Source organism: Siniperca chuatsi, linkage group LG9 (genome assembly GCF_020085105.1).
Source record: "Siniperca chuatsi isolate FFG_IHB_CAS linkage group LG9, ASM2008510v1, whole genome shotgun sequence".
NCBI lineage: Eukaryota > Metazoa > Chordata > Actinopteri > Centrarchiformes > Sinipercidae > Siniperca > Siniperca chuatsi.
In genome coordinates, this window is record NC_058050.1 from 4,800,503 (window position 1) to 4,820,421 (window position 19,919).

The 19,919-nt window shown below is 40.0% G+C and overlaps 1 protein-coding gene across 2 annotated transcripts in view; it reads left to right on the forward strand.

Annotated features, from left to right (window-relative positions):
* Positions 1–19,919, forward strand: part of dgkb (diacylglycerol kinase, beta) — a 90,236-nt gene that overhangs the window by 61,433 nt on the left and 8,884 nt on the right. For both annotated transcript variants that reach the window (XM_044208597.1, XM_044208596.1), the window contains 2 exons: positions 14,095–14,185; positions 15,708–15,903. In XM_044208597.1, the coding sequence (XP_044064532.1) occupies positions 14,095–14,185; positions 15,708–15,903 (287 nt within the window). The remainder of the gene's footprint in view (positions 1–14,094; positions 14,186–15,707; positions 15,904–19,919) is intronic.

Sequence of the window (19,919 nt, forward strand, 5' to 3'; positions counted from 1 at the left end):
TGGAGATGAACAAATGTGGCATCTATGTTTCCATCAATATTTAACGTCTCCAATACGTCTCCACTAGCGCCAGGGAGTAATTGCAGGCCTAATTGAATTTGCTTGGCTAGTTTGACATCATGGATCAGTCAGACTGATGACACACAGCCTCCTAATAATCCCATTTGTACTCATTATCATATTTTACCCCAGCCTTAGTACAACATTTAGCCAACTATCCTTCTGCTGCTTGTTGCTCGAACATGCAGATATGACGGCGAAATGGTCCAAAGGAAAGTGAAGGGGGTTTCAAATAAACCCAGGCCTGTCGTATAATGGTTGCCGATGGTTACAACGGATGTGCCACCATGTTGGAGAAATAGCAACATGCAGGGGAGACTGTAAAGTTATTGACTCTGAATTATCTGATTAAACAAAGAGGGGTAGTCATCGCCATGGTATTACTCCAACATGTCGTGATGTTGGTAACCAGTTTTCCTGTTTCAGTATTGTTTGTCACACTCAAATTCACTTCCCAGATCTCTATGCAGGACACATGGACTGCATCTCTGTTGTTTTACCCCATTTTAAGCCTTTGTGAAAAATGATTGAGATATTTTAAGAAAATTATTCTGTCTGTTATTTGAATTCAATTAATAATTCACGAGGGGGAATGGGTTTAGGATCTCTCTATTACACACTATCCTTGCCAATTCAATAATGCATGATTATAGTTTTTCAAGGTAGCATAGATTTTGTTGGATTTGTCCAAAGGGCTCGTGTCCATTGGAAGCATATTGCAACTTATCACGGGAGTCATTTTCCTGCAGCTAGAAGCTCTTTCTCAGGAACTTCAGTGACAATGGAAGCAAAGTGCAGCGTGTCTCGGGGAGGGACTTTATTTCACTCTTATCAAGTCTGCAATGAGTATGTTTTTGTCTAGAACAAATGAAAGGAGTAATGAGCAACTGCAGTGCTCTTGATGACTTTTTAACAAGCTTTAAGCACCATGAAACTCACTTAATACACAAATACCCTGGAAGCTTACAGTTAAATAATAATTACACTAATATTCAAGCTTTTCCACAGGGGTGGTAAGAGGCCTGTCGACAGACGATAATAATATCACTTTGCATTTTGCATTTTTATCCAGAAACTTCAGACTATCTGCAAAATATAGAAATCAAATTACCAACATAGCACAATGAGATAATAATTCAATTCAGTTATGTCTTAAAGAAACAATTGTGGGGCAACCGGTAGCTCACCTGGTAGAGCGTGCGCCCCATGCACAAGGCTGAGTCCTCACTGCAGCAGCCAGGGCTCAAATCCAACCTCCCAAATTTCCTGCCTCTATTCAGCTGTTCATATCAAATAAAGGCAAAAAGCCTTAAAAAAGAAACAGTTGTGGATTTATCCTGCATTTGAATCATCTTTTACACAGAACAGATGCAGCATCTTCACATGTGATATTACACAGCAATATTACAGCAGTGACACCAAACCAAACAGTGTTTTTTAAATGAACAGCTTTTAAACAGTTACACAACCTTCCTTGTTCCTTTTCCAGATGTGAAATGTAACTAACTGCTGCTGTACCTGATTAATTTTATCATACATTTTGCAACTTAAAATTTCAAATATCTGGTTTTGTTTCAAAGATGTACTGATAGTACTACAGTGGATTAACCTAGCATTGTTTATTTTGTAAGGTAATAGTGGGACGTGAAAAGACGATTGTCAATATGCACAAGCACAAAGATTATATTTCTATTGAAATAATTATATATTTTAGTTTGTGATTCTTAAATGAGTTAATTTCTGGATAAATAATCTATTCATTTCAATTTAAAATGTATTAAAAGTACAATTATTTTAATATCCCCTGATGGATAAAGAAAATAAAAAAATTGAAAATGTTTATACTATTGGAATAACAGCCAGAGCACTGTTGACAGAAAAATAAAATAATGTACTGTATATCTAGACAGCATCTTAGCATCTTGTTCATTTTTATGTATTTTTATTGTTCTCATGTATCCACGGATTTTTGAAACCTTGCCTTTGCGCTTGGACAGGTTTCAAAGTCAAAATAGATAAATAAACATCTATGGTTTCCGTACAACTTGGAAAAAGAAAAATGTCAAATTTTGAATTATTAGGTTTTTAACCTGACAGCAGTAATGGCCCTTCAGTTCCCATATGTACCAAATCTATACATTTTGTCATTGGTTTGACCTTAAAGAAACTGAATATTTAATCAGCTTTAATTACCAACCAAACAACATCATGTGGCTTTTTTTAATTATAAAATGAGGAGATTTTGTTGATGAAATGCAGGGGTCATACACTCTCCCTGCCTTCATTTCTCTGGTTCTATCCATCTTCTGTATTTGCACCTTGGGGTGATTACCAGGGTGAAGGTGTGAAGATTTGACACTCGGCAGATAGATTCATTTACTGCCACTGCCGGACCTGGAGGTGATAATGAGGTTGAGGATTAAAAGCAGACAATCAGTCGGCCCGTGACGAGGGCTGCGCCACCTCCTCCCCCATCGCCACTCCTCCTCGACCGCTTTGTTAAAATATACTACCCCCTTTTTCCCCCCATTTTTTTGCTGATCTCCCATGTAATTACACACTAATCTCTGACTCTGAGGGGAAGAGACGGATAGTGAGAGGAAAGAGAGGTGAAGGAAGAGAAAGAGAGAGGGTTTAGAAAATTAAGAACTTTGTGCTGTTATACAGTTTCATTCTTATATACTGTTCCTTTTTGTTATTTGCTTGTTCATTTTTTTAATTTGCTTTCTGATCTCACCAGATTACGCTCTTTCATACTGTTAACCAATTTTCTGTTTTGACATACATGACTGTAGCACAGATGACATTTCTGCCCATCTCTAAACTTAACTCGTATCCAATATATTGATACCAATTTTAAGCAGAATAACACTAACAGAAGACATAATTTCTCTATTTGCATTTATTTCTTGTGCAAAACTGTGATGTTTCAGTTTATGTATTTCCCAAACAATCAAGTCAACCATTTCACTACACTTTTTGTGTAGGTCTCGATCAGATAGCACCACCATTTACCCTTTCGTGCATTACTCCTGAACCATGAGGCATAAAAGGCACACATTTTTTCTCCTGGATTTCTTCCTGGTTCAAAATGAATCAGCGTGGGCCACTCCCAAATTTACGCTGAGCAAAATTTCTGCTTTTTCACATTTTTTCTTTTACACATCTTATCCAAATTTGTTAATTTTATACATAAAATAAAATGTTTCCGTTTTCTATTATTTTAAAATTCTTTTTTAAGGGTGATCTACTTGACATGAACTGCCATAACTCTTAAACGCATCACTTTAACCAAATTTACATGACAAGTACGCCTCAACCTCACGTAATCCTGCGTAATTTGATGGCATTCTGCCACAAGGTGGCACTACAGCAACATGATGAATTTAAATAACCCTATCACCAGACAAGAACATCAATATTGGACGATTCTGCAAAATCCCCCGAAAGTAAAATTCTCGCTCTCTACAATATCTGCACATGGCAACTATGGAACGGTTAAAGTTGGGGAAAGATTTGTAATAGTAATGCAAATATTATTTACCCATCTTTTATAACATTTACAAATGTAAACATGGTTTTGTGAAGTGAAAGAAATTTACACTTGTATCTGAATAGTTGTGCACAAACTAAATTCACATTTGTACATTTCTGTTCACAAATTCACATTGCTGGATCTCTCAAGTACAAAACTGGTGTGAGAACAAATCTTCATTTGCACATTTGTGGATCTAACTTTGTCTACTTGTCAGTCTCATCCTGTAGATGTGTGTGTGTGTGTGTGTGTGTGTGTGTGTGTGTGTGTGTGTGTGTGTGTGTGTGTGTGTATACTTGCTACATAGTGGGGACTGAAACACGTTTTTAACCTTTGTTGTGAGGACATTTTTGGAAAGTGAGGACATTTTGGCTGTTTGAAGTTCAAGACTTGGTTTTATGGGTTAGGGTTAGGCTTTTAATTGTCATGGTTGAGGTTAGGTTTAATCTAGGGGCCAGGGAATGCAAGTATGTCAATGACGGTCCTCACAAAGATAGAAGTACAAGGATGTGTGTGTGTGTGTGTGTGTGTGTGTGTGTGTGAGAGTGTGTGTGTGAATGCGCTGCTCACCAGAGTCATTATTTAATGCAGGCTAACTCGCCTGATGCTTCGGTACCTAACGCTAGCAAGCTCATTTAAATAGCAAACGGTGGTAAATAATATTTGCATTATTTTCACTCCATACAATACCCAGGATCCACTTTGCACCACTTTTCTATGTTGCCCAGATCATAGTTTGAAAACAAAATCGGCCTCCATGCAGCTTTTTGCTTCACGCTAATCAGACAAAATCAGATCTGTAAGGGAAAACATCTGATGTGGGACCTTTCAGCTGCAGCGTGAAAGCTGCTGTGGCTTCACCTGCAATGTTTGTTTGTTCTGTGGCATCAATCATGGTGCCTTGATGTTCCCATGATATTTGCTCTGCATACCCAGATCTATTTTTGGTCCTGAGACATCTAACACCGTCAGCGAGCTCCTCCAGAGCCGCTCTGCCCCCGTGCGCCCACAGGCTCTCGCTGTGCTGTGTAACCATCCTGAGTTAACCTTTCCTGAAGGCACAGGGAAGCCCAGGCATGGAGCACTCTTTAGCATAATGAGTATGTTCATCAAAGCCCTGCGATGTGCTGGATGGGGCCGCCGGATTCACCAACGCACGCACCTATCAACACATCCATGCTAATGTGTGTGTATGCATGTACGTGTGTGCGTGTTTCCTGCTGAGCTGGGAACAGGGCCACAGGTGATGGCGCTCTAAATTACACATGCACACACACACTCATTTACACATACACACACACACACACACACATGGTGGACCTCAGTAGTGGCTGCCCTCGGACCTCATTTGAGGATAAAATCGTTTATGTGACCAAAGTGTCATCTATAATTAATGACCACTTGTGTGTAATTTAGAGGGATCTCACCTGTGGCCCTGTCCCCAGCTCAGTGGGAACACACACAAACACACATGCATATACACACACACACACACACATATAAGCTCAAGTGAACTTACACACACAAGTCTCTGCACATGCAGAAGTAGGGCTGAGCAATATGGAAAAAAAAAACATATCATGATCAATTTATAAGTTAACCTGATTTTAAAAGCATCAATCAATTTGCATAGTAAATTACATGGCCTATACTGTCTTTTGAGATGAAATCAGTAACCAAAGGGAGACATTTATATATAAATATGTCTGTGCATATACTAGTGAGAGTGCCATTGTTTCTGCCATTTTGCACCTGCTCACAAAGCTGTGAGCGAGCTGACAGTAATAACTGAAGGTGATTTAAATACAAATGTTAACATTTTTACCACCTCATAGCTTCTCTTACCTTGATTTTGGCCACTGGACACTGTCTTGTGTTGCACCTTGGCTTGCTGAACGAGCTACCAAACAAACATCCACATCGGAGAAATACACTGCTAACATCAGTTTGCAACCAAAATAGCTAATTAGCTCGACAGCTGTAGCACATTAAACGGCTAAACACAACGTCGATTCGGCTCTGTTATTACCTCTGCTGCCGGCTTAATGGCGGGCCAACAATGCCCCCCCATTCCGTGTTCATATGTTTTATACAGAGCGGCGCAACATTCCTGCCTTGAACAGGCTGTATAAAAGGGACTAGTTCAAGTTTGTTTACATTGTGGGCCCCTGCAAGCTCAGCTGTCAATTAAAGACATAGCCTACATAAGCCCACTCATTCAGAGGCTTTGAGGTTTCAGGGTATCTGATACATCTCCTTTTTTTAGTAAGATATATCAACAATAAATTTGAAAATCAGTTTGACCTGATTTTTGACTGCAAAAAGCATTAACATTTGTAATTTCAGGTGGATTTTAAATATGCTAAACTACTAAAGCATTTCCATTAGCTCTCATCATGTTGCATGCTGCTTCTGAATGAAATTGTAGAGCGAAGGTAGAAGCCATTGATGTCAATGATTGACAACTACTGGGTTCTTTTAGGGAGCAACTCTCAAAAGCTAATGTTGAATGATAACTACCTCAATTGTACTCTCAGGGGAGAATTCACGAAGAATGAATTGCGGCCGCTGATAGCACCATGAATTGCACCATGATCATTTGCAACCGCTATCTGCGCTGTCTCAAGGTCTGATTCACAAAAGATACTGCGCTAATGATATTACAGCGCAAACACGCCCATAAAGTTTTACAGCTGAGTGCAATTTGTCCTTGTTTTGTGTCTATTATATGTTCATCTGCAATTTTCTGTGCTGGTCCTAGTAATATTTGTTCTTAAGGTGTACTGAAGTAGCATATCACATGACACATACTTTCCACACTGTGGAAAGAGATGTTTGATTTGAAAGAGAACTTATTCTATTTATAATTATAACTATTCTAATTATCTAATAACTCCCCCTGCTCTTTCATTTGTTTGTATCTGCAGGATGTCTCTTATTTTTCTATGACTGTACGGAGTGATTGTTATTTGGGGTGCTTTAACTGTGTGTCATGCCTCTGGGCACATGGAGAGCTGTTTTCTCTCCTACTCTGCTCTCTGCTGGACTGTTACAGTGCATAACCACCGTCTCCGTTTCTCACAAGTTGTTTTATAGTTTCATAGTTTTTGTCGTATTTATGGAGGTTTAGCGGCCACAAAAGCCGCTTTTGTGACTTCTCCCCTCATTGTAAAAACTAACAGACTAAAATCTCCCTTCTGATGTGTTGCTGGAGGTGTCAAACCTTACATAAACAAATTGCTTAAACACCTCAAGCCTAGTAAAAAATCATTAATTAACAGTATTGCTTTGTTAAGTTCATGTCAGGTGTCTAACAGTTCCCAAATGTAATGGTTCTGGGTGGAACAGTATCACAAATAAGATTCTGTTTTTCATATAACTTAAATTATAGTAGTTTCTAATTGTTTGACAGCCCTTTAACAACACACATGGTTAAATGTTAAATTCAATAACAGGAATATCTGTACAATGGAAAGCAGTCCAACATAGTACCCCTACAATTAACACATTAGTTGAGTTAAATCACAGTATTTATTCATGATAAAGTTACCTTTAAGCTTAAATGTAAAAACAGGAGCACTAGCATTAAACTTTCTTACATTGTCTTTATTTTTTCATATGACTTCATTGTCAACTGTTACAACTGGCTGCTGAAACATAACATGATGTCAGATTTTCATGAATATATTTGCCACAGTTCCCCACTCTAGAGGAGTACTGTAAGCATTGACTTAGTTGTTAGCAGGTCAGAGGATGTCTAGACATCTAGGTTAAAACTGGGTTGGATTTGGTTCAAAAGTGAAAGTCTTGAAGATGTCTACATTATAACCTATAATCATTGTTTTAACAGCATTACAAAGACTACAGTATATTTTAGACCTGCTTCACATTGAAATATAGTAATTTAAATGGCCGAACTTCCACTTTCCACCTGATTTCAACCTAGATGTCTAGATATCTTTTAACCTGCAAATCACCAAACCATTGTTAACTAGGTTAAAAGTAATCATTAAACCAGATGTCCACTGAATGCAGCTGCGTGGCGTTCAGGTAGCGGTTCCAAAGTCCACTGGAATATTTTTAGAAGCGGAGAGTCGTCTAGTCTGCTTTTCAGCAGCCTAATTTTCAATATTCGAGTGGTTTTGGTGGCAATTTTTGTGTTTCATAAGATAACGGAATACGTTTGCAGCTCATTTATGATCGATGTGGTAACAGATACTTGGCTGTACTCTTTTTAATTACTGTATGCAGCACGTCATCTTATCTTCATTTTGTATCTGTATTTCCTGAATAGTGTATATTAGCAGAAGGAGAACTGTAACATTTCTTCTACTGCTTCACATACATAAAAGACAAAAATAGTTTTGATAAATGTACATAAAGTCAATAACTAATGAAGGCTTAATTTAATATTAAATTCATGTCAATTGTCCAACATTACTTGCTAAAAAACTGTGGTTGTTTGTGATTTAGGTTTAAATCAACCAGTGAGATTATTACTGGTATCAGTAGTTTTAGTTTAAAAAAAATACACCTTGGAATCAGTGCAGTGCAACAGAAAGAAATACATTTTTCAAACTGCTTGCTGCATCTCTGAAGGCAAGACGACGCAACTCAGGTAATTTCTCAAACTGCCAGTCGGAGTCGGAGCGCTCTAGGCGGTGTCATGTTAAACAAAACAGTGCATTGATGCAATGCACAAAGAGTTGGTTATGTCAATGCGATATTTATCACCTCTGATCAAGAAGAAATTAGTGTGAAAATAAGGTCATAGATCATTGTTTGTTAGATTAAGTGTCAGAGGGGACAAAAATCAATGGCTCTGTGCCTCGCGTTCAGTGTGGCCAGTAGAAAGTGCATCTAAAAAGGTGCTGTGGCCTCAGGACAGCGACGCTACAGTGAAGCTTAGCGCCTCTTTCATCCTTTAATATGGTGACCAACCAGTGGAGCGTTGATGAACATGGATGTATTGTTCAGATTCAGGCTGTTTGAGCTACATTTGTCTTTCTGTTGCTCAACTCACCTGATTGTCACCTGACACTTTTTTTCTTCATATTAGATGTTTTTCTAAAACCCTTTGTGGGAGCGATTTCTCGGCTGCACAGTTTGTATATGTCCCCTTCTTTCAGTTTTGTTTTATGATTTGTTTGTGCAAATTAACAACACCTCAGTGACTCTGGAAACCTGAGCCACTGTTTTCTTTTGGTATGCCAGCTGTGACTACTACAGCTGATCTCACATGCACACCGCTAAAGTTATTATTGCAGTACACTTTGCATTGATACACTGCAGGTTAAATCACAACAGAGGCCTTGTGGCTACTCAGAGAATTGAAAACTTGCTGAAAACAGTTCACTGCTGGGGTTTATTTCCTAAAAACACAAATCGCTCCCAGAGGAAATATAATGAATGAACTTCTAAGATGTCCTGGAAGGATGCAGGAGCTTAAAGTCAGCCAACAGTTTAAGGAAATGGGCACTTTATGTTCACTTTTATTGCACTTACCATAAAGTAAGGTCCCCCTAATCTACCTAAAAGTATCATCTTACCCAAATGGACTGCCTATTAATCGTAGGACAAGCTGGCCACTGTTGAAGACACTCCTCACAGTCAGTCTGTCAGAGCAGTCCGGTGTTTAGCATCAGTCGGCAGATAACAAACGACAATCCGATCCAGCCAATAGGATGCTCCTAATTACCTAATGAACATGGACGGGAGGTGATTTGTTGCCATGGTGCGCTTGTTAGGTTAAGTGGTGGGAATCGACAGGATGGTCAGATTGTCTCTTACTGTATCTGTTCTTAGAGTGTGCTTTAGTTTCCTGCATTTGGCTCCAGTTTTCAGCTTGGCTCTGCTGTACTGTAAAAAAAAAAAAAAAAAAACCCAGAGGTCTCTGTTCAGGATGTTACTCTATAGAAGATGTAGCCATACTGTAAAATTTGATGAGAATCAGTGGGTTACTACAGCTTTTTTTAATGTGAAGTAGCAGTAGCAGCTCTGAGAATACAGTTTCCCACCTGAATCCACTGATGTGTGGCTGCTGTGACTCCACCGATTTAGCAATGCACTCCTATAACATTGCTGGACTCACATTGGACAGAAATAATCAAAACTGATGCAGCAGAACCAAAGATATAAGATCTTTTTTATTCCACACATTCTTCTTCCTCGTCAAAGCCTGACACCTACATTACCCACAATGCAACTTGGCCACCTACAGTTAGGTTGGAGATTCGGGTATGTTATAATAGTTGCAGCTAATGTAGCCTTGAGCCTCTAGTGTCAAGCACAGATGAGAAGCGGGTTTCAGAGGTCTGGTAAGCTCACTTCTTTCTAACTGCACGCCCCCAGATTTTTTTCATTTTTAAAGTTGTAGTCTTCAGACCCAACCGACACCGAGGCAGTTTATCAGTCTTCAGACAGCTCTCTCTGGAGCCACAACGGCTTTATACAACAACCTGTAATCAGGCTTTGATGTGTAAAATTGGTTCACTTCCCCTTTAAGATGCTTTCAGATTGAATGCAAAGTGACTTTTTGCCTTGATATATTTGCACAGTTGGACTATGCAGTTTTTTTTCACAATCATCCAATTTTGCCACAGAAGTTAGTTGTAGCAACAGCATGTACCAACCTATTTGCCGAATGTTCGTGTGCATGAGGAGTGTGTCTGTGTTTATGACAGCTAAGACTGATTGCAAAATCTACTACAAACTCCAGTTCTCTGTTACTTATCTCTAGTTTCTTCTTTCCTTTTGTCTCTGTACATTCATGGAGTCATGTAGCCTTGGGATACGTGAACATTTTTCAATAAAGTTGAAACATTTTCAACTCGTACATATGTGCCTTCACCTCAGTTTGTGGCACCTAGAGAGAATCCATGTCTTTTCACATCCACTCGTCTTTCCATTGACTTTGCATGCAGTCGTGTCATCTCTAAAACTTGCTTTGCATTCAGTCTAAACACGGCTTTAGATATTAAAGGCTCTTGAATATGCCAATACATATCAAAACCAGTGTCAACAAAGCAACAACAAAGAGTCAAGGCATCAAAATCACTGCCTGTACTGTATCTGGCTTCTCTCCATCAATCAACCACTAGTTTTGAATATGCTTTTCAAAGTAGCCGCCTTCATTTGTTTGTTTGCAAAATTGCCCGGGCCTGTTCATGTGTGCTCTTGGGTTTTCCCTCTTGACTACTGAGCTTACAGACTGATGATGATGATGCTGGGGGAAATGTAGGGATGTGTTGTTGTGGAAAGCCTTTCAACATGGCCCTGTCACCCTCCTGCCTCTTTCCACCTCCCTCTGCTCCCATCCCTCTTCTATTGACCATGTTGCACATTATAAATCAACTGTGAGTTGGGCTACCTTGCAAGTACCCTAATGAAAGCTCATTTATAAAGTGGCTAAATGGTCCTGACAAAAGTCCTAATGAGGAAATCAATAATTCAGTGATTGTTACTCTTCTTATACTAATACGTTCCTCTTGTAGCGCTTTGATTCCAGCTAAGAGAAGGCCATTTTTTACTGTATTCAGTTCTGCGTGTCAGCACTGTTGTAGGTTTTTTTCTGTCCTTGAAGCTTTGAGATAAATTGTGTGCTGTTGTCGGTTGTTTCTTGGAAAGATTAAAAGCCTTTTGTGATCTGTGGGACGCAGTGACACCGCTTCAGTGCCGGGACGCTGCTTACCCTGACGCACGTCATGATTTCCAACCGCTATCTGCTCTTTCTCTCTCCTCAATTTTCTGTTTTCAATCTCTTTGCTCTCCTTAATCTTTGCTCTTCTACTTATATACTCTGTTAGTCTCTCTGTGCTAAGTCCATATCATATTAGACTTAATGGCTACTTTTTATTTTCAAAACGATCTAGCGTTAGGTGGCAGCCTCTGCTGCTGGCCTGTTAGCTTAGCTCCAAGCCTAGCCTGCTAGCTTAGTCACCCACAGCTAATGCAACCTCGCTAACTGTGTTAAGATGGTTTGTGTTAACTGTACCGCCTTTGCAGATATGGTGTCTCTTCTAGAGAGACGTGTCTGTCAATTAGAACAGCTCATCTCTGCTAATGTTACCATACATGTCATGGGCACTCCGGATAGCTTAATCCACAGACTTGATGGCAGGCCTGGTAGGGATAGCATTATCATAGCCTCGGTTGTGTGGCCAGCTTTGCAGTCACCTCTCCCAACTGCAAACCAGTTTTCAACCCTCGCCAGCCCCGTTGATAGTCCTGTTGGCCTATGTGCCTCTTCTATCTCCGCCGACAGGGTTAAACAACGCACACTAATAAATTCAACTCATTGCCCTAGACAAAGCAATTCGTCAACAGACTTATTCCCAATTTCCCAATTTTTAGAAGAATTTGGAGATGTAATCTCAGACCTGTTACTCACTCTGATTGGATTTCAATATTCACCTGATTAAGGCCTTTGATCCTCTAAAGTAAAGTCTTTCTGGCACTTCTTGATACTTTTGGTTTCACTTAGTTTGTACATGGACCTACTCACTGCAGTAGTAACACTCTTGACTTTATTCTATCATGAGGGATAGAGGTTTCTGCCCTGACCGTCTCTCCTGTCACATCCGTGATGTCAGATTGCTTCTTATCAAATTTAAAGCGACACTAGCCTGTCCTCGTAATGCTGGTACTGATGTATTTACCACTGCACTTGGTGAGCGATTGCCTGTGGTCCTGGCTCCTTTCACTGCAGCAACAGGCCCTGTTGAAAATTGTACCAGTGACTTAAACACAGCCCTTTCTAGTCTTCTGGATTCAGTTGAACCTCTTTCTACCAAAACAAGATGGTCAATGGTTTACCGAAGAAACGTGTACTCTTAAGCCGGCCTGCAGGAGACTGGAACACAATCAGCATTAACATAATTGATCATTTCCAAGAAAAACTAAATGTTGAAGTTCTGTGATTTTAGAATTGATTCCAGTTAGTTGATAACTTTATGAATATCGCTTATTTCCCACCCTCAGTGAGACTCACTTGAAGTCTGTTTTCAGTGAAGGCACTAAGAAGAGGTTTGGATGCCAACCACAAATAGTTGAAAGGAAACATGTTCCATTGAGTAATTCACCTCAGACCAGGGGTGAGTGGAAAAAGTTAGTTTTGACTTCTTGCAAAGCTCAGTATCCGCAGTGTTACTGTATGTGCAGTAAACAGTCTTTTAGAAATAAATAATGACAATACACAGGATCTAATCCACTATGCTGAGAGACTGGGCTTATCATATTTCCTATCATATGTTTTAAATGTTGTGCATTGGGGTCACAACATCACCTGAAGGTTTGGTTTGTTCAGTTCAATTTTATTTATATAGCGCCAATTCATAACAGAAGTTATCTCATTGCACTTTACCTATAGAGCAGGTCTAGACCATACTCTTTATAATATTTACAGAGACCCAACAAATCCCACCACGAGCAAGCACTTGGCGACAGAGGCAAGGAAAAAGATTCGGAAATTTGTCATAATATTCGACTGCCTTAACATTTGCTTAGCACACACAGGAGGCTCCCAAATCTTTTTTGTTTGTTTGTTTTTTATTATTATTATTTTGATGACCCCTTACATCTAGCACCACCTTCAGGACCAGTTTTACATGTATCCCTTTCATGTTTGAAGCTAAATTGATGCATTGTGCTCATTTATAATTGTTCACAAAACAATAACCTCATGCTAGAAGAAATGCTCAATCAACTGCCCTCAAATATTTGTTAAATGTTATTTTCCCTTCAATTCCACATGGACTTGTTTTCTATTTTTAAGGTCTGGATTGCACTGTGGATCTGTTTTCATGATTGACAATTCAAAGACTAAACAAACTGTTATGTTATGTGGCACTTCACTAATAAAAATAAAAGATGGGTACAACAAATAATCAATACAAAAAAATGACATTGTTTTCGTGTAGTCATGAGAGATTATAATGTACCATAGCAGTATGCAGACAGATGGTAACTCACCCCTGTGAGGTCAGTGATCATCAGCCTTAACAATGGGAGGGTGTGCTGTAGGAAGCCCGGGGAGCAGCACCCCAGTCCTCTGTTAATTGCAGGGCCAGGTAGATTACCCTCTTACACCCCTCACTGGGCCTTAATGTTGGGCATGGGTACCCACTGGCCACCCCAAGTGCTCCCTCAGATGCCTCCTTAACTGGCTTTAGATTCATCATTATGCTTCAATATGTGATTAATGAGCCACATTATGCATTCTTTGGAGATTAATGACTGTGTGATTTTGGTCAGCGGTAAACATTAGAGGTATATTTCCTGTGGAGTGTAGAAGATCCTTTTTCAAGCATGAATCAAACACAAGTACACCTTTACAGAGTGGTCTTTCTTTTTCATAAGCTCAGCATATACGGGACTAGAGACAGAGAAGAGAAGAAGAGATGCTATGACGTACAAGCTTCGGATTTTGATGTGGGGAAAACACTCCTGTGTTTCCTCTTTTCTTGGTCCCTTTGCAGTTACTGTTGTCTTGTTTCTTTCAGAACAAAGAATAAGCTGTGGTACTTTGAGTTCGGCACTTCGGAGACCTTTTCGGCCACATGTAAGAAGCTCCACGATTTTCTGGAGGTTGAGGTAAATCAAACCACATATTTTCTGTTTTTTTGAGCCCTATAGAAAAAGAAAACAGAAAAGAAACAAAAGCAAAGGAAATATTTCTGAAAGTCATTGCTTTTGTGAATAATTCTTTTTTCAACTCTTTGATAATGATGTGAATACCAAGCAGTAGCAGTCATACATTGTCTGTATTATTAGAAAATGTGATTAAACCATATGCACATAAATGCAGATAGGCAAGAATAATGGTGCATCTTAAAAATATTCTGGTCAACCCTTGTTCCATAAATAGCACAAATTTGTACTAGTTTCAAATTCACCCAGACAAAGTGTTGATGTGTGAAGGCTATCTGTGCACCTTCCCACCCGCTTCTCACTGAACCTCAGTTCAACACACAGGTAATTAGCCCTACACGACCCTGCTGTGTGTGATATTGAGTGTTAATGAAGATGCCGTCTATACACTTCATCTTCTCCCTTCTCAGAGTTATCCACACAGTGCAGAGGTCTTTATTAATTAGTACTGGTGAAGTACCTACAGTAGTGGAGGAGAGCAGCTATGAAGATCCCTACTGGTATAAAATCCATTATTTAGAGTATTATGCTTTACAGCATTACTGACCTGACAGAAGATGATTATGGTGGACTCTTTTCAGCTTAATCGGATCAAATTGACAGGAATTGTGGTTCTAAAAACAGGTTCAGGCTCAGACAGAGAGACAAACTCAGGCTCAGCCCAAAACGAAAGGCTGAGATAGATAGATAGATAGATAGATAGATAGATAGATAGATAGATAGATAGATAGATAGATAGATAGATAGATAGATAGATAGATAGATAGATAGATAGATAGATAGATAGATAGATAGATAGATAGATAGATAGATAGATAGATATTAAAGTGCAGACAGAAAGACAGCTTTAGGCTCAGATGAAGAGCGAGGTTTAGACTAATACAACACAACACGCTCAGGCTCAGACAAAGAGACGGCTCATATGGGGGGAGACAGATGTTCAGACAGAAAGACTGATACGGGTTCTGATATGGGTTCTGGCTCAGACAGACTCACAGATTCAGGCTTAGACAGAGAAACAAGTCAAGGCTTAGTCTCTGACAGAGAGACAGGCTCAGGCTTAGATGGAGAGACAGGTTTAGACTAAGGTAGCGAGAAGGTTCACACCCATGCTCAGACAAAGAGATAGGTTGCTGGGAGAGAAATGTTTAGGCTGAGACAGAGAGAGATTCAGGTTCAGGGCCATGTTCAGACGTAAAGACAGGTTCACATTCTTACAGAAAGACATAAAACAAGGATCAGGTTTAGACAAGGTTCTGGCTCAGTTTCAGAAAGAGAAACAGGTTCAGGGTCAGACTCAAACAGGGAAACAAGTCTATGTTCAAACAGAAAGGCAGATATAAGCTCAGATAAAGAGACAGGTTCAGGCCTAAACAGAGAGACAGATTTAGGTTCAGGCACAGTCAGAGAGACATGTTTTGACAAATTTAGACTTTTCCCTCTGTTTCTTTCTCCTTTCTAAAAGTGTGATGGTGTTACGCTGGACCTCAGCAGCATATCCTTGGAAGGCATTGCCATTCTCAACATTCCCAGCATGCACGGCGGCTCCAACCTTTGGGGCGAGAGCAAGAAGAGGAGGGGTAACCGCAAGGGGGGGAAAAAGAGCCAAGAAAAGAGGACACCAGTGCTTGACCCCAAGGAGCTCATGTTTGCAGTTCAAGGTAGCTTTGACATGGCATGAGAATTAATACATTTATAACTGTTTTACGGTTGTCTGATGGCATAAATCCTGCAGTAAACTAGCCCATTAGAGCACATATCCAACCCGAAAACCCAGAAAACCCGAAAAGAGATATATCATCATGATATATACCATTACGAGATGTGTTTGTTTTTAGCCACGCTAGCAGCATGGGTCGAGAGATGGCAATGTTGGTCAGTCCACCACTTTGGTCCAGACTGAAATGTCTCACTATTGGATGGATTGACCTGAAATTTTGTACAGACATTCATGGTCCCCAGAGGATGAATCCTAATGACTTTGGTGATCCCCTCGGCCATACTTTTTGTTTACTGCTAATTAGCAAATGTTAGCATGCTAACAAGCTAAACTCAGATGGTGAATATGGTAAACATTACCTGCTAAACATCACCATGTTAACATTGTCATTGTGATGTTGCCATGATGACATTAGCATTTAGCTCAAAGCTCCACTGTACCGCAAGTACAGCCTCACAGAGCTGCTAGCACAGCTGTAGACTTGTTTTAAACACAAAACCTTTTAATCAACAGCACTTTAAAATTGTTGGTTTGCGCTATTGGACAATAATAATGTACGTTAAAAAGGTTTGACAGTGTGGGAGCCTCTTTCCCCAAAAGCCCACATCAGACACAGACAGTCTGTGTCCTTGCTCCTATCAGATAGATCAAAGACTAAACTTTGGACCAAACTTTTCTTGAGTGCATGAATATTTCACCGATGACAAGGTGAATCATAGCTACTGGGTTTTGTTTGCAAAGAAGAGGTACAATCATGTCACTGTTTGGAACTGTCACTTGTGTATTAATGGTCTGTGTAGGCTCCAGTGGACAGGCTCAGTTAATAGGAGCGGACTGAGGGGGGTGTTGGGCATACCCCTGAATCCATTTACGTCAAAAGGAAGCCCGTCAATGGGAATATATGAATGAACGAAGCAGAATGAGTCAGCTGCTCTGTGGTAGCTGGTGTGAGCCACTTAAAGGACTTATTAAGAAAAGGAAAATGTATCGAGATAGCTGTGGTTGTATTGAGTAAGTAGGTATGTTTTCCAATCCAAAGTTGAAAGGTATTAATACTACCATGGAAAAATACTTAATTGCTGGCAAAGGTCCTGCATTCGGAATTTGAAAAAGAAAACAAGTATTAGTTAGTATTACAGGTATTAAAAGTATCATAATCATAGTCAAAAGGAATAAAGTTTAGTTTTGATCAGGATAATGTCAGTTGGTCAGTCCAACCAAGACCACACTGAAATATCGCAACAATTATTGGATTGGATAGATTAAAATGCTATTTGGTACACACATTCATGTCCTCCTTCAGGAAGAATGCTAACTACCAGCAGGTCAAAATTTTGATTTGTCCAATACTTTGGTTTATGCCCAAATACCTGCATAACTATGGCATTCCCATCAGCCTCAGGTTTACTTTGTGTTTAGTTAACTAGTAAATGTTAGCATGCTAACATGTTAAACTAAGATGATGAACATGGTAAACCGTATATCTACTTCAAGTCAGTATGTTAGCATGTAGCTCGAAGCACCACTAAGTTCAGCCTCACAGAGATGCTAGTGTGGCTGTAGACTCTTGTTATACAGTATGTGGACAGTGTCGTGACAGGTCAAGTTGTGAACATTTCTTGTGAACATTTTAGGTTTAGGCAAAAAAAAAATCTTGTGTACACCCACAATGTTTTGTTGCTAAAAACCTGTATTTTCAATTTTGTTGATTTCCACACTCAAAGATCAGTTGAAGGGTTCAACATATTTCGCTACTGGTTGACTAAATTGTCTACAAGGTTTTAAATACTTTCTAGGATAAATTGTTATTGAGCTGAAACAAGGCTGTTTTTATGAGTTCCTAATCGTCATCGTAAGAACTGGACTCTTTGTAAATCACGAGAAACAAGTATGAAAAGTATGTATTTTTCTCCTCAGAAAGCTATTGCCTTGAATTCTAGATTTGTTTGGTTTTTGTGTTTTGTTTTCTGTCATGCCTAACTCCTGCCCATTCAGATTATGCACAGTATGTTTTTAGGTTTCATGGTGAGATGCTATGTTTGTACTAGGGGATGAAGTGGATGTTACAATCAGTGTCAGGCTTGAAACATGGTGAGTCAGTGAGGATCTCCAGACATGGCTGCCAGTGATCCCTTATGGGACTTCACTGGTCAGAACACGACTGGTAGGAAAAACAGATCTTTGTGAAGCTGTTTATGAAGCTTTATTCATTTTTTTCCTGATGTGATTCCATTTTTTGTTTCCCTTGGATTTCAGTAGCTGTTGCACCTGAATCAGAAGAATAATCAGAATTAGCTTTATTGCCAAGTAGGTTTACACATACAAGGAATTTGCTTTAGTATTTTGGTGCAAAACAATAAATATAGTAAAAATATATAAAGAAAGATAAAGCAAGTACTGCAGATCAACAATCATAAATATAAAATTGACTATAAAATAGTATAAGAAAAAAAGAATATGTACAATATGGCTGTTATTTAAATTCAGTTTGTGCCTTCAAAGAATGTTGATAGTAAAGCTTGTGAGAATCTGTCAATACATGGCAAATCAGTCCCTAATTTATAGTTGCAGCATTTACTGTAATTGTGATTAGAAAAGTAGTACGGTAAATCCCAGCAGGGGCGGTGAGGGAGTTGTAGAAAGAGGAAAAGCAGCTCAGTCCTAAAATAATCAACCCAAACAAAACACACATTCTTGTGAGAATTGCTGTTGCATGTTGGGATTCTTATAACTTCCCTAATGTGATGATGTCAGATGAAGGTACAGTGTGGCACAGAGGAGGGCAGACTGTGAGGCAGATAGTTGATCAATTCAAAGCCCAACCTTGCTACAATGAATACTCCATTAATTCCTGAATAAAAATCAATCAGTTTGGTGTTTGTGGTTTAAAAAAAAAGCCCACTGTCTGAACCTGGGAAGGCACTTAGTTTGAGTGGGGAGTGTGTATTTGTGTGCCACTGCGTCTCTGTGTTGGTGCACATTTGTGCCTGTTTATTGACTGTTTTGTGTGTGTGTGTGTGTGTGTGTGTGTGTGTGTGTGTGTGTGTGTGTGTGTGTGTGTGTGTGTATGCCCTTGTGGAAGGTGCCCTCAAGGTGAGCAGCCTAACTTGTCAGATCAAGAGAACTGCGTATTTAGAGGTAAACACAGGAGTGCATTAGCCCAGAGGGGGCACCGCCGAGCACGACGCATGGATCAAACTGTTGGCAGGGATTATTGTGTGTGTGTGTGTGTGTGTGTGTGTGTGTGTGTGTGTGTGTGTGTGTGTGTGTGTGGCTGGGGGATAAAAAAACCCTGACCTTTCGGGAGCTGTTAAATCGTCCCGCTGGTGACGCCAGGAGACAAGCCCCTCAGGTGGAAGGGAATGGCTGCAGAGTGAATTATTTAGAATGGGACTGAGGTTTTTGCAGGGGAGGGGGGGTCCATGCGTGGGTGGAGGGGTTGATGCTTGGGACTGATGCCCCGTGACAAGCCCCATGAAGCTTTCATTGGAGGATCAGCCTCCACACACCACCCTCCTCCTCCCGCCATTCCTCTTTAGTTTTACTTTCAGCTGATCGGCTGCTGGTCCTGCTCTGCTCCCTCACTGTCTCTTTTTTTTATTTCTCCGCTCTCCCCCTGTTGCTCCACATGTGTCATTGTGCAGCCGGAGGCCTCGACAGGTAGTTGGTTGACAGTGACAAGGATGCCGTTTCTTATCCCACACTCTGACGGGAAGACATTGCTGAGATTAAAGCCACAGCGCTGCTTTTGTGAATCTCCCATATGGACATTCATTCATATGACTGTCTCGGTTACTCTGCGTTGTCACCTTCACTGCCTGTGTGTGTTGTGTTTATCGCAGTCAAATATTGCCTTCATCACTTGAGGCACATAATGATTGTAGGTTGGGTAAGGGGAGTTTCGGTTTATATTTAGCCACAAGCTGCTTATCTTGTGTGTTAATAATTCAACCTCCT